The following is a 13,907-nucleotide window of genomic DNA, read 5'->3' as shown; positions in this document are numbered from 1 at the left end:
GCGCTGGTCCTGCTGCTCGCGCCGCCGGGGCGCGCGTGGTACCGGGCGGCTGCTGGGCCCGGCTACTACTCGGTGGGCCGCGCCGCGGGGCTGCTCTCCGGCCTCCGCAGATCGCCGCACGCGCGGCGCGCAGAGCCCCCGGCCGAGGTGGGACCCCCGGGCCGGGCCGACGTCCTCCTGGAGCTGCGCCCCAGCCCGCAGAGCCTCGTGAGGGTGGACCCGGGGAAGTGGAGGGCTGCGGGCTGGGGGACGAGGGGCGCTGGGGGACGAGGGGCGCTGGGGGACGAGGGGCGCAGATCCTCAACGGGTGCCCACTTGCTCGTCTGCCGCAGGCCGTGTGCATCCGGCAAGTCGTCCCCAGCCCGCGGAGCTGCTGGCGCCACCCCGACAGCGTCGGGACTTTCCAGTGCAAGGCAGACGTCGTCCTGTCGCTGCGTGCCACCGACTGCCGCGGAGCCTGAGCCCAGATGGGAACCGGACCCCCTGGCTTCCTGCCACGCCCTGATCCGGGCCGGGCTGCTGCACACTCCCAGACGCACCAGGCGACAACGGCTTCCCTTCCCCTCCCTAGTAAACGACTAAATGAATAAAGCCAAAAGCGAAGCAGCCTCCAAGGGGACTGGGTGGGAGTGGGTGGCGTGGGCAGGGGCAGGGTCCTGCTCTCCTGAGCCCACAGGTGGATAGTGCAACCTACCAGGGGCTGCCCACCTGCCCTTCCCCTGGCAGCCTGGGCCTGTGCAGGCCTGGACAAACCCACCCCAGCCCTGAGAGCCGCCTCTCGTCAGGGCAGCGCCCCCTCAGGTCCTGGGGCTGTGAGAAAGCAGCCTGGGCATCTGAGCCTAGGAGGGAGTGCGTGGGTGGAATCAGTTTAGCAGTTAACACAAAGCCCCCCCATACTCAGGGACTCAAAGGCAGAGTCCCTGAAGGCTCCAGACCTGGGCCACAGTCTTCCTCATTGCCACCCAGCCCCACCCCTGGCTGGGTAGATCCCCAGAGGAGGCAGGTGGCCTGAGCTCTGCTCCCAGGTATCCTGCCTCCTAAGGGTGGCCCCAGCTCCTAGAGCACATGGTAGTCACAGCCTGGGTGAGCCCTGGGGCTGACAGCTCTCTGCGCTGCAGCACTCGCCTGTGAGAGTTGCCCTTGGAAGCCACGCTACCAGGACAAAGCAAAGAACAAGACCCCTTCCTCAGGACCCAGGCAGGTTGCCACAGGAGTCCCTGCTCTGGATGGAAGGAGAGCAGCAGGGTTTGGAACACCCTCCTGAGAGCCTGGCTTGTATACAGCCAAACCAAGCTACCAAGTCCCAGTGTATCCCCACGGATGCCCTGGGAGCCCACCTGGGGAGAAGGCTGCTCTACTGAGACCTGTGGGTCTCAGGGGGCGCCGGCCCTGCTCTCAGTGGGTGGGGCCTTGGTGGAGGACCCTCGGGAACCTCCTCAGGGTCACTAGCTGATGAGCATTGCCTGCCCCAGGGCCGGTCCCGCCAGCAGGGCTGGAGCCAAGGTGGAGCTTCCCACGGGTTTATTGAGTTGCAGCCCAGACACCAACAGTGAGTCAGGTACAAAACCAGGTCTAGAGGGTCTGGACACAGCAGAGAGGGAGGCCGGGCTCGCAGCTCTTGGAAGGCCACCTTCCCGGGGCACTGCAGGGCAGGGCCTCCCGGGAGGAGAGATGGGCCGGGTCCCTCTGCCCAGCAGCACCCACCTCCGTGACCCACTGAGGGGCCAACCCAGCCCCGGCGCGTCGCGGGCCCTGAGGTGCTCTGCAGGAGATGCCAGAGCAGAGAGTTAGCGGGGGCCCTGGTTCACGGCGCCGGCCCCACGCCGAGTGCAGCTCAGCAGATGAGCAGCCCGAGCGAGCTGGCCCTTCGGCCTCACAAGGGCCTCTAAGCCATGGGAAGCAGAGCAGGTGAGGGCCAGGGGCTGCAGCTGGCCACTCCCCCCAGGGTCAGAGGTCACAGTCACTCTCCACCTGCCCCGCCTCCTGCCTCCTGGAGGCCTCCAGGAAGGCCAGCTCCTTGGCCTCTTTCTTCTGGTTCCGTGCTTCATACTCTAGCCTGTGGAGACAGGCGGGGGTGAGCCTCGCAGAAGTCATGGTGCCCTCTCAGCCCAGGCTGGGCTCACCCCGAGCCTCACCTGTTCTGAATGATCCTCTGGACGATGAGGTCGGTGGTAAGGTTGCTGCCACTGTCCACCTGGCAGAAGATGCCCCTCCTCCTGGGCTCCTGCAGGCCGGCAGGACAGACTGAGCTGCTCCACCCAACACAGACGGGACACCACCTGCCACCCCACCCGTGTGGCGCGGCCTCCCCATGGGGTGGGAGCACTTGCTCGTTCAGTCTCTGTTCCTAGCAGACATGGCTCCTCCCATCCCCCAGTGAGGCCATCGGAGCAGTGAGGCCCACCACTCCCACCACACACCTACCTGGTACGGGTCAGAGCCATCCTTGTCCGGCACGATTTCTGTCTTCCCGTGACATACCAGGTCCACCTGGAAGGGAGCAGGGATCAGGAAGTCCTCCCTGGGAGGCAGCTGCCCGGCACCCCCTCCCACCGGCCCACCACAGCCTCACCTTGAAGTGGTCCAGGAGCTCTGCTGTGACTGCGTAGGGGGCCCCAATCACCACCTCCGACACGTACTGTGGGGACAGCATACAGCTAGCACAGCCCCAGCCCCCCAGCCACGGCCAATGGGTACTGGGAGAGGGCCCTGGACTAGGGGCTCACAAGGCCTGGACTCAGCACCAAGAGGGGACTACTGTCCACGTGGGGCCGGGAGCCTGAGGCCTGCAGGTCCTACCTGGAGCTTCGTGTGGGGTACTCACCCGGCAGGCCAGAACGCTCAGGGTCCGCTCATGCAGGTTCATGATAGGATAGTTCTTTCCCTTGTAGCGATTGACTTCCTGGGAGGGAGGGGTTGGGTCAGCCACCACCTCCAGTGGTGCAGGGAGGCAACTCCCGGCCAGCCATCACTCTGTGGCCTCCCCCTACCTAGGGAGTGCTCGGCAGGGTGTGGCTGGGAGGAGTGCCCACCTCACGTCCCTGCTGGGGGTCTCCTCTGCCCCCATCTCCCCTGGGTTCTGCTGCCCTGTGCCTGCCCCAAGTCCCCCGTCAGCCCAGGGCCCCTCAGCTCTCTCCTGCAGGGGTGCAAGTGGGTGCTGGCTGAGGACCTGGTCAAAGTGCAGGCCTGCGATGACATAGGGACGCTCTGCCAGCCGATGCACCTTCTCCAGGAAGTCCACATGCCCGATGTCTGTGCCCAGGTTAAGGGACAGATGGCAGGGAAAGGAGGACTGGCATGGCTGCTCAGGACCCTGAGGCCAGCACCCACCCACCCACAGCTCTCCCTCTGCAGCCCACTCCCCACCCCGCTCCCTACCCTGCTTAGGAGAGTTGGGGAGTCAGAGCTGTGGAGAGGCACCTTGACCCCCAACCCCCAGAGGATACGAAAAAGGTCAAAAGCGCCAGCCACGTAGATGACCATCTCCCCAGGCTGGGGCTCCTTTCCAGAGGCAAACTGGATGATCTTCCGGGATGTCTGCAGGAACTGGGATACCCCCGTCCAGGGATTCCGGCCCCCCGGGCACTGCGAGCCGAGAGGTGCTGGTCAGTGCAGAGGCCCCTGCCCAGGGCCCTCTCTGCAGACTGGGGCCCCATGCTCCTGCCTGCCCGTTTGCCCTGGGCGGCACTACGTGGGATGGAGGAGCGGGGGCGGTGCTCTGCAGGTCAGGGCTCCGACAGCATCTGTAACCCAGGCTGCAGGCTGGCAGGGGCAGGTCGGTCCAAACACCAGTGGGCAGGGGGCATCCTGAGGCCAGCACCCCTATCTCAGGCCCACGACTGTCCCCAGGGGAGGAGGTGGGGCCAGTGGCCAACAGATACATGTCCAGAGACCAGGCACTCTGAGGCCACCATGTCATCACCTGGGAGCAGCCTTCTGATGAGAGTGCCCCCCCAGTGGGTGGTGGTGAGGGGACCACAATGGAGAGGCAGGCCACCCAGTCAGAAGTTCCTCTAGGAAGTGGCAGTAGAATACCCACCCTCCCCCAGCGTCTACAAGCTGGCCAGCGTGGTGGTCAGCACCCAGGAACAAGAGCTGAGGGAGGTCCGGGCCCCTTTCCTGGGACAGGCAGGTGGACGAGGGGCCTGCAGCTGAGCCCTGGCCAGTGGGGCCAACACTCACCTTGCCAAAGCTGTCCGCGTATTCCCGGTACTCAGAAGACATCTCCTGTGGGGGGGGCAAAGGGCTGAGGGGCGCTGAGCCCACAGAGGGCAGGGGCCAGGAAGGGGCGGCCCCTCACCCACCCCAGCTCTTCCACAGGACCACGACAGGAGTCTTTGGTTCTCAGAGTCCCCATGTTCTAGAGGGCACCGAAGAGGGCGGAGAGGGGCTGCCCTCCTCCACCACATCCTAATCTGCGACTGGGACCAGGCGTCCTGGGTCTCACCTGGCTGCTGTGGTGCGCCTTGGTCACCAACAGCATCCGGCCGACGAGGTCAGTGGTGGATACGCCCTGGGTACGTTTGCACTCTCTGAGGGACAAGGTGGGGGGGGGGGTCTCAGACTGGCAACCTCACAGGCTACAGCACTGAGCTCCTCCAGCTAATAGCACCTCAGGGACAACAAGGACGGTGGCATGCCACCTCACCCCTGCACGCCTCTGAGCACCAGACGCAGGAAGGCCGCTGCCCTTAGACCAGCCGGAGCACGTGCTGCTCCCCGTGCCTGCAGTGTAAGGAGCGGGTCCCGCCCCGCCTGGCCGCTCGCTCCCTGGGACGGTTTCCGAGGTGCTGTGCAGCTGAAGCCCATGGCTGCAGAGCCGGGAGCAGGTCTCCCCCCACCCCCGGGAACACCCGCTGTGGCCGTTTCCAAGCGGCGTGGCCCACACGGAGCTGCCGGCTACCTTGGACTCTCAGGCTTACATCAGCCCGACTGCACGTGCCGCCCCTCGGCCACGCCAGCCGCGTTCCTCTACTCAACAGCACAGATCTAGAATGTCCACCCCTGCACACAGTGCTAGTCCAGAGCGTGGTGGCCGCAAGGGCAGGAACAGCACACGTGGTAAGGCCACGTCCTAAACAGGCACCTCCTCCCTCCTGTTCCGTGTTCTGGCAGGTCAGTGTCCCATGACAAGACGCCCCCACGCTCCCAGGAACAGAGAAACAAAGGCAACCACAAGGCAGGGGTGCGGGCTCACCTGTACCTCCCGGCCTGCTTCACCTCCTCGTAGGTGTCTCGACCATCCACGGTCAGCGTGATGTCATCTACAGGCACCATGCACACAGAGCAGGACCCTCAACCCAAGACGACGTTCTGCGGCCACAAGCCCCCATTCAGACCCACCCAGTGTGGGCTGGCTTCTGGGGAAAGGAACCAGAGTGCCCCTCGGACCCATAAGGGGCACCCAGGGCTGGGGCACCACCAAAGGCCTCATCAGCTCCAGGGGCCCCTGGGGGTGGGCCCCCCCTCGACCCCAGGGCCCAGCCACACTCACTGCCGTGGACACAGAAGTCACAGCTGTACTTGTCTAGTGTCTCCAGTGTGGTGACGTAGGGGGCCGCAGCCACCACCTCGTCTACCCACTTGATGGCCTGCACCATCTTGTACCTCTCTTCCTGGGTAAACACGGGGGGACCCTTGTGCTTGGCGATCTCCTCTGAGCCGGAAGAAAGGACGAAGGCAGAATGTGACCCCAGAGGCCAGCTGCAGGCTCACCCAGCCCCACCCTCGGGTCCCCCTTTCTCAGCACTGCAGGGTGGCAAGGTGGCCAGGTGGTACTGGGGGTGCAGCCCAGCAACCATGGCTCACCATCAGTGTGCACACCCACAATGAGGTAGTCGCCCATGGCCCGTGCCTGGCGCAGCTGGTTTGAGTGGCCGTAATGCACCATGTCATAGCTGTGGAGAGAAGTGAGCCGGTCAGCCCTACATGGTCCCAGGATGCTAGTGAGAGACCGAGGGCCTCTGAGAACTGCAGCCTGGTCCTTCATGGCAGGCAAACGCCCCAGTCTCCACATCTCTGGCCCCTCCTCTCACCAAATGCCAACTGCCAGGGGCCAAGGTGCTTCTAAAATCACCATTAATTCAGGGGGTGCAGGCTGGACCCCGAACTACCCTGAGATCATGGACACTCCCTGGTACCAACAGTAAAAAAAAACCCTAACTAAAAGGATAGCCTGTGACTGCTTCTGGAAACCCACTGAGACTTGGCTTTCCGGAGTAAATGACTACCTGCACTGCCACCTGTCCCTAGAGCTGGTTGTCAACCTCAGAATCTGTTTACAAGCGGACTTTGAACTGCAAAGCTGCACGCAGCACCCAGTGCAACGCTCTGGGTTCCTGCAGGGAATGAGAAGGACCTGCTTCGCGGGCGCCCCACTGCCGGATGAACGGAAGCTGAGCCCTTTCTCCAGACAAGGAAACTGAGCGCGTGATCCAGATGACCCAGTCGGCCCCAGGCACTGCCTGGCTCCCCATGCAGAGCCGGCGCTTGCTGCCCTCACCCCACCCCAAGGTTCCAGGCTCATAGGGCTCTCAGCCCCAGGGGCAGAGGGCAGAACGGTCTTAGGTGATCTGGCCAAGGGCCCATTGAACAGCACTGAGCCAGGAAAGCACATCACAGGATGGGCGGGGGGCCGACTGTGTGGGGTGCACTGCTGGGACCTGGTGGCTGGGGCCTGCCTGGGGCCAGAGTCCACTGCCACCAAAGCACGTCCCTTCTGCCTGCAGTGAAGCCTGGGTTCGGATCTGCCCGCCCAGATCCAGTTCTAGCCGCATGACGGTTCTCTTGGCTCGGTCAAAGCAGCACGTTCACCAGCAACGTGGGTCCCTCGGCAGCCCCAGCTTTCCTGCCCGCCCATGCGCTGGCCCAGGATCCAGCTGCAGCGCTGGCACCCGCGGCCGTCGCCACCTGCGCTGGGCCGCCTCCCAGGACACCTGGGACGCGCCGCCCTCGGCCGGCCTCCCCAGCTCCCGCTAATAGTCGCAATCACACGGTCAGGCCGGGGCTGATTGACACACAGCCCTCCGGCCTAGCCTGTCCGACTGCGTGACTCGCTGCCAGCCTCCACGCCAAACGTGAAGGATGCCTCGGCTCGGGGGGCTTCCAGCAGGGTCCTCGGGGAGCGCCGGGAGCCGACCCCGGTCCTGGGACTGCTCAGAGAAGGGCCTGCCGAGGCCCGAGCGCGCGGACGCGCCGCCGCTCCCAACGACCTCTCCTTTGCATGAGCGCCAGCCGCTCCCTGCCGGGGGCTGCGGCCACGGGACCGAGCGCAGTTAGGGGGCGCCGGCCCCGGCCAGCCGCGCCGACCCAGAACAACCCCGCCTCTGCGCTCACCAGCCGTCGCACCAGACCCGCACAGCGCGCCGGTCTCCCAGGCCTGACTGGTCTGCAGCGTCCGCCGCCCCCTGCCCGTTCCGGATCATGGCCGGTCGGCGGCGCGGCCTGGCTATTAGCGGTCACTCTGAGCCGCCGCGCCACCGCCTGCCGCCCGCCGCGCGCACGCGCGGCCGCCGTCACGCGGGCCTCACCCGCTGAACGCGGCCAATGGATAGCTCTGCCCGCCCCGCCGCCCCGCCCACTACCCTCCGGCCCATCCTCGTCTGCACAACGGTGTGCGTCGGCTGGCCGGACCCCGCCCTGCCACTCGGAGGCCCCACCCAGACGGCTCATCAGCGCCTAGCCAATAGTGTGCGCCGCCTGCACGGGCCCCGCCCCGGCCGCACCGCCCCAACAGCAAGGCGCACTATCCGATCCACGCCCCTTCAAGCCTGGCCAATGGCGTGCACCGTCCGGTAGTGAAGCTCTGCTCCTCTATAGGCAGCCAATAGCCGCCCTCCTCCTCCTCCACGGCCCCGCCCCCCGCGCACCCAGTCTGTCAAACTTGCCCCGCAGCTGGCAGAGGCCAGAGCAGTGTGTCCTGGGACGTGTGTACCGCCCTCTCGAGGAACCTCTGCTGTGACGCGTCCGCATCAAGGGACCCACGCCTGGGGTCTCACCCGCACTGACGCCCCCCGTGCACGATGGAGCCTTTCATGAGAGGAGCAGTGCAGAGATGTTTAATACAAAGGATAAAAACGGCTGCTGAGAGCCCGGGCTGGAAACCATCCCTCTACCGCATACCAACGGAAAAGACTCCCAGAAAGTTAACATTCTTAAGTAGTGGAAAGAGGGCTGGTTCCTGAGAAGGGCCTGGGAACCGAGAGGTAAGGCAGCTGTCTGCCCCCTCCGGCCAGCCAGGCGTGAAACACCACTCTCCCTTCTTGGACCTAGGGGCCAGGGGGTAGGAGGGGTCCCCACTGTCAAGCCCACATCAGGGGCACCCACAGCAGTGCGAGGGGCCAAGAGATGCAGCTTCCCAGAGATGGGTAAGTGGCTAAAAACGTCACCCCAGTGATTCTCCTCGCCAGACCCGGGGGCTACCCAGACCATCACGGTCACCCTCGCCCTGAACAAGAGTTCTGGCCCTCTGCAGAGTGCCAACTGTGTCCGTCACCGAGCAGGCTACGTGACCCTTTTCCTCTTTGTGCGCTTGGCACAGCCCCTGCCGAACCAGCCCCCGCGAGTAGGGGCAGGGTGGGGCGGGGCACCAGGGTCACAGGACGGCTGCTCCTCTCTGTTCCTACACAGCGGCCTCTGGCTGTGGCTGCCTTCTTCACCTGCATGCAGGGGCGTTGCCAGAGAGAAGATGGGGTCCTGCCACCTACCGGGAAGGGAGAGCTGCGTCAGGCATGCCCTGAGCCTGCCTCGGCCACCACCTGCCCCAGGACGGGAAAGCTGACTGTGGAGGTCACCTCCCCCCACCTCCCCCCTTCATCTTGGCCAGGCTGTGGTCGGCAGTAGCTACAGAGCAGTGCAGAAGCGCCAGCTCCCACCGGCGGTGGCTGAGAGGCCAGCACTGCGCCGAGCGGCTGGACACACAGGGTGGGTGCATCAGGGCTACCTCCACCTCCAGGGTCAGGCACTAGCACCTCTGGGCCCCCTTCCACGTGTCCCCCTTCCCCACGGGGAGGGGCGGGGAGGCGTGGCCCACGGAGCACGTTGTGAAGAAACCACAGCCTGATTTGAGATGTAGAACCAACCACACGTCATGAACGTAAGATACAGATAAGCACTGATAAAGAAATGAGCTAAGTTAATGTGAAAACAAAATACAGGACACAAGAGGCCCACAGCACAGAACACCACACACATAACATACAGGAATTGCCAGGCCCAGAAGGTGAATGGATCCTTAATCTCTTGAACCCTTTGATTAAAAGAAGTTATTGATTTCCCCTAAAAGACCCTGAAATTCACAGAGAAAGAGAGTGTCAACTTTGTACTCAGGACACACACCGCGTCGCAATCATCACAAGTTTGCATTAAGACTCAGCTTAAGCCCCCACAGGTCCGTCAATGCCCAGACACCGGTGCTCCGAGGTTCTGCTGCCCAGAGCTGCCCAGACGGGGCCCTTCAGACTGCCTCCCACCAGGTATCGCCTCCGGGACAGAGGGGACATCGGACAGGAGTGCGTCAGCAGAGCCCTGTGCCCGAGGGAGTGATGCGCCACAGCACCGGGCACAGGTGTGCACACGGACAGTGGGCTGCGGCGCCACTCACCTGCTGTACAGGGGGATCTCCAGGCCCAGCTCGCTCATGAGGAGTCGCATGACGTCATCACACTTCCCATGCAGCTTCAGGGTGGCCCAGTCATCCTTGGGTGTCCACTGTGGGGGGGTGTGAGTGCAACATCGGCTTCCCTCCAGCAACCTGGTCCTCCTCCCACTCAGTCAGTGCCCCCCAGGCCTGCATTGGGCCTGCGGGTTCTTCCACCCTGAGCCCCAGGCCATGATGTCTCAAGCCGCATTACCTGCAGGTTCACGATGTAGAGCTTGGGCCGTCGGCTGGGGGGTTTGCCCATGCACCAGAGGTGGGGGTACTTCTTCAGGACCTGTGGTAACAGACAGACAGTGTGCATGTGACAGTGTGCACACACACACACGCACACACACAAGGAGGCTGGTGGGAGCCGGGCTCCGCGCAGGGTTGGGTGGCATGGGAGGAAGGGGACCAGGGGCCAGACCAGCTGGCTCTGTGTGTTCTAGCATCGCCACCTCGTACCTTTAAGCTGGAACCCAAGCACAGAATGGTGTCTGCTTTGCTGGCAGCCGCGGTGGCCGCCTCCCAGTTCAGCGGCTGCCCCAATGTGCCCCGCTCCCCGAAGTGCACGATGGTGTCCCGGAGCTGGGCCCCACACCTGTGGCAGGCCCGGCCCGTCTGGTGCCGGTGCAGGGCAGTGCGCTCCGTTACGTCGAACACCCGCACGTACTCCCGGTTGGGGGTGCAGGAGGTACAGACCTGAGGGAGGGGGTCCGTGAGGGGGGCTTCATGAGGGGAGAGGGCTTGTGGGAATGGGGAGTGCCCCGTGAGAGGGAAGCATGAGTAAGAAGGGGCCCCTGTGAGCAGGGAGCGCACCGTGAAGGAGACCCACTGTGAGCGGGAAGGGCCACACACCTCAATGTACATGTTCCCATGAAGCTCCGAGATGGCCGAGCGGGGCAGCCCGCTCCGCAGATGGAGCCCGTCACAGTTCTGAGACACTACATGCTGCACCTGGCAGAACAAGGGGGCACAGTCAGCAGAGACACCTCGAAGCTGGACCGGTCTCGATGGTCGCGTCCGAGCCAGCAAGCTTGCGAGCTCCAGGACCCGAGATAGCTCTGGGCTCTGAGTCACTCAGCCAGTGCTGTGCCTTCCCCTCAGCTCTGACGCAACCGGATGACAGGCAGCTGGGGGCAGCTCTTCTCTGAGTTAGGAGAGGACTCAGGGTTTCGGTGAGGCCAACAGGGGCCACTATGCCCAGAGCACATGCTCTTGGGTCACTGTCATGGGCCCCTTCAGACCCATGTGAACCCACCCTCCCCACTCGATGTGGACTGACCCGTGAGGCAGGCTGCACTTGAAGTCTGTGAGAGCAACGCAGTGGGCCTGAGGGGGAGGGGCTGCAGCAGCTCTGGGACCGAAACTGTTAAGAGTCAAGGGGCCTCAGCCCGGGCCAAGCCATGCTCTGCTCCTCTGGAACACTCACCAACTTCTGCTCATGCAGGCGGGCGATGCTCATGTGGGTGAGGGTTGGGTCAGCCTCACTCAGGTCAGTGGCACTGCGCAGTGGGAAGGAGAGCGAGGTAAGGCTGCCACGGGGTCAGAGCCCTGCCGTCCCGGCCCGCCTCTCCTGCTTTGCGGTCCCCAGGCACGCAGCACGAGGCCTGCTTACCTGATGCTTCTCCCTTTCTGTAGCAGCGTCCACACTCCATTGGGGCCCCGGTAATCTGGTATGGAAGCTGCCTGCATGTTCAGAGAGAGGACATGCCCAATGAAAGGGCCTCACTGCAGGGACTGGCCAGATTCCCAAGGACAGGAAGTAGGTGTCTCTGCTGCCTAGCTCCGGGCCAGCCCAGGGCTGCCCATCCCCCAGAGCCTGTGATGGTCTCAGGAAGGTGAGTGTAACCCTTGCAGCTCCCCCTTCCTAGACTAGCCCTTCCCTGTAGCACCCAGCTCATCCTGTAGGAGCCCCACCCCTCTGGGTACCCCTAAGCACCACCCACAAACCTCTGCTATCTGGTTGTCTGCCCTCCGCTGGGAGGAACACCGGTCAGGCTCCTCTGGGTGTCCCCAGTGCCGAGCCCAGTGCTCAAGAAATCCCAAGTGGTTAGACCCCTAAGAGGGAAGCTGCTCTGTCTGATCCTCTTACTTCAGGGGCTCCAGCCCTCCCTGAAAAATGCCAGGACAGTATCTCCAGACCAGGTAAAACCCTACTTCACTTCCAAGCTTCTGGGCCAGGGAATCAAGCCCACCCAAAACAAGGAGCCAGAAGGCTGCAGCACCCAGGTATCTGCTCTGGCACCAGAAGGACCTGGCTTCTCATCAAGTGAATGAGCAGCACTTGATTTTTAGGACCCCCAACAGCACCGCCTTTCAGTAATCAGACTGGGTGGTACAGGTGATAAAAGGGGCGGGGCCTGACAGCCTGGGCTCCAGGCACTGTTTGAGCAAAGAGAACCTCCCACATTCTCACTAGGAGGCCCTGGTTCAAGGCCATCTCCCCACAGAAGCCAACTCTATGTGTTTTCAAACTCCCTGACCCTAACAACATGGATTTCTGGCCCAGTGAGCTTACACCTTTGGTTTCAGGGTACAGCTGTTGGCTTGCACACCTTGTCATTTTACCAAGAGGATTCTCCCCTACAGGAATCACTTGGTGTTCACCTCTGCCAGGCCACACGTGGCTGAACTGAATGACCATCCATGGATGCAGAATGTGTCGGTCACGTTCCCAAAGCTAGTTATGTGCCAGAGCTCCTCCTAAACGTCTCCGGACTGGATGCCCTTCCTTCCTTTACCTGGAACTCGAATCCTGTCTCACTGTTTACCTTCCTCCAACATGCAGAAACCATGGGGATGCTGGAGGCAGGAAGACTTGTGGGCCTACCTCTGCCCCACAGCCACGGGGCTGGTCGGTTCCCCTCCTTTCCTCCTAACAAGGGGGGCCTGCAAGCCCTAAGCTGTAATGTCCTTGGGTGTCCCTCCTTCCCCTCTCCCTTTCTCCTCTTTCACAGGATACAACATAGAGTTCAAGCATCTTTAGTGTTTGCGGTTTTATGCTCCCTATCAAATAGAATCGTTCGTGTTTCTGTAAGAAAGGAAAACACCTTAGAGCTGCTTTCAAGATGAGTTTACTGGTGACTCAAGATCCTTGTCTTTCCCCGTCTCTAATGCTGCCTTCTGTTCCAGGGTGCATCACCCAGAAGAGGGCGCCCCATGGTCATCCCACGGCCGGCAGCCACGTGACCCACGGAGCAGTCTCTGAAGTCTCAATTTCTCTGGGACCAGGAGTCCGGTGGGCCTGGGGTGACTGGGGGTGGGGCACGGCTGTTCACGCCTCCCTACCGTGCTGATCCCTGCGCCTGTGTAGACCACCAAGTACTTGGCGCTCCTGACAGCACTGGCCAGCTCCCGGACCTTCCCTCGCAGCTCCTCCGGGTCATCGCACACCTACGAAGACGCCGAGGCTGGTCACGACCCAGTCCTTCGCTCCTGCCTCCCACCCTGCGGCTTTAAATAGCCGGAGCCAAGCAGTCCTGGGCTGATGACAGCTCCAGCAGACATGCCGAAACGCGGTCGGAACGAGCCCCGACACGAAGCACGCACTGGACTACGATGAGCTCGTGTTCTTACGACACACACCGAGACCCAAGCCTGCTGTCACCCCGGGGGAGGTGACGGCGCGCCGGGTGGAGCGAGCGGCCCAGCCCGCGCGGAGCGCCGAGGACGTCCCTGGAGTGCCGCGCCCGGCCTGCCCGCGGAACTCGCCTCTTCCTGGCGCCGCTTTAGGCCCTCGCGCCGCCGGCTTCGGCCCTGCAGCTCTGTCACCAGGTCCTCGCTCTCAGCCAACAGCCGGCCCTCCTCCACGCTGCGTTCGGCCGCCGCCTTCCTCAGGATGCGGGACACCTGCAGGCAGGCGGGCGGTGAATGGCGCGAGGGTCCGGGACCGGGCCCGAGCGGAGCGCGGGCTGCGGCCTACCTGACGGAGGTGCTCCCGCTGCTGCTCTTCTCGCAGCCTGCGGACCCGCTCCGCCGCCTTGCGCTCCGAGCGGCTCAGACCGCCGGCTGCCATCTCTCCCCAGCACCCGCGCTTCCGCTTCCGCCTCGCCGGCAGCCCTCGAGCCAGGCGCATGCGCGGGACCTCCCCGCCCCTTCCGGCCCGCCCCGCCCGCCGCTTCCGGCCCCGCCGCAAAGAAACACCTGCCAATCTCTTTAAAAGGTGTTTATTGATCATATACAAAATAAAGAAAACCTCATATATCACAAACATACACTATGTACAGCAATAAATACCCGGGGGGCCCGGCCCAGCGCCGCCCCTCCT

The 13,907-nt window shown here is 63.5% G+C and overlaps 3 protein-coding genes across 3 annotated transcripts; 1 reads left to right on the top strand and 2 right to left on the bottom strand.

Annotated features, from left to right (window-relative positions):
* NPB (neuropeptide B) lies at window positions 1-461 on the top strand (the record flags this gene model as incomplete). The annotated part of the gene is made up of 2 exons (XM_007959804.1): window positions 1-207; window positions 333-461. Coding segments are annotated over 2 exons (336 nt in total), but the record flags the coding sequence as incomplete, so codon positions are not given.
* Window positions 462-1,947: 1,486 nt separating this feature from the next.
* Window positions 1,948-7,424, bottom strand: PCYT2 (phosphate cytidylyltransferase 2, ethanolamine). Its single transcript, XM_007959803.2, has 13 exons — window positions 7,336-7,424; window positions 5,809-5,897; window positions 5,495-5,656; window positions 5,198-5,264; window positions 4,448-4,532; window positions 4,183-4,227; window positions 3,447-3,585; window positions 3,170-3,252; window positions 2,825-2,902; window positions 2,573-2,638; window positions 2,425-2,490; window positions 2,136-2,224; window positions 1,948-2,056 (listed from the first exon to the last, which is right to left on the bottom strand). The coding sequence occupies exons 1-13, from the start codon at window positions 7,422-7,424 to the stop codon at window positions 1,948-1,950; spliced, it is 1,167 nt and encodes a 388-aa protein (XP_007957994.1).
* Window positions 7,425-8,502: 1,078 nt separating this feature from the next.
* On the bottom strand, window positions 8,503-13,655 carry SIRT7 (sirtuin 7). Its single transcript, XM_007959570.2, has 10 exons — window positions 13,563-13,655; window positions 13,352-13,489; window positions 12,929-13,033; window positions 11,256-11,326; window positions 11,070-11,142; window positions 10,496-10,594; window positions 10,103-10,339; window positions 9,852-9,932; window positions 9,602-9,708; window positions 8,503-8,701 (listed from the first exon to the last, which is right to left on the bottom strand). Exons 1-10 carry the CDS (start codon window positions 13,653-13,655, stop codon window positions 8,503-8,505), a joined length of 1,203 nt encoding a protein of 400 aa, XP_007957761.1.
* Window positions 13,656-13,907: the final 252 nt, after the last annotated feature.

Source organism: Orycteropus afer, unplaced genomic scaffold, assembly GCF_000298275.1.
Source record: "Orycteropus afer afer isolate SDZICR_OR568_19922 unplaced genomic scaffold, OryAfe1.0 scaffold00018, whole genome shotgun sequence".
Classification (NCBI taxonomy): Eukaryota; Metazoa; Chordata; class Mammalia; order Tubulidentata; family Orycteropodidae; genus Orycteropus; species Orycteropus afer.
The sequence above is the reverse complement of the archived record's forward strand: the minus strand, read 5'-3'. Positions and strand labels throughout refer to the sequence as shown.

Coding starts and splice junctions, on each gene's coding strand:
- PCYT2 (XM_007959803.2), bottom strand. CDS start 7,424: ATGATCCGGAACGGGCAGGGGGCGGCGGACGCTGCAGACCAGTCAGGC. Junction 4,228..4,447: donor AGGCGCACCACAGCAGCCAG/GTGAGACCCAGG, acceptor CCCCCCCCACAG/GAGATGTCTTCTGAGTACCG. Junction 2,057..2,135: donor CAGAGGATCATTCAGAACAG/GTGAGGCTCGGG, acceptor CTGTCTCCACAG/GCTAGAGTATGAAGCACGGA.
- SIRT7 (XM_007959570.2), bottom strand. CDS start 13,655: ATGGCAGCCGGCGGTCTGAGCCGCTCGGAGCGCAAGGCGGCGGAGCGG. Junction 9,709..9,851: donor TCTACATCGTGAACCTGCAG/GTAATGCGGCTT, acceptor ACCCCCCCACAG/TGGACACCCAAGGATGACTG. Junction 8,702..9,601: donor GAGATCCCCCTGTACAGCAG/GTGAGTGGCGCC, acceptor CCTTCCCGGTAG/GTGGCAGGACCCCATCTTCT.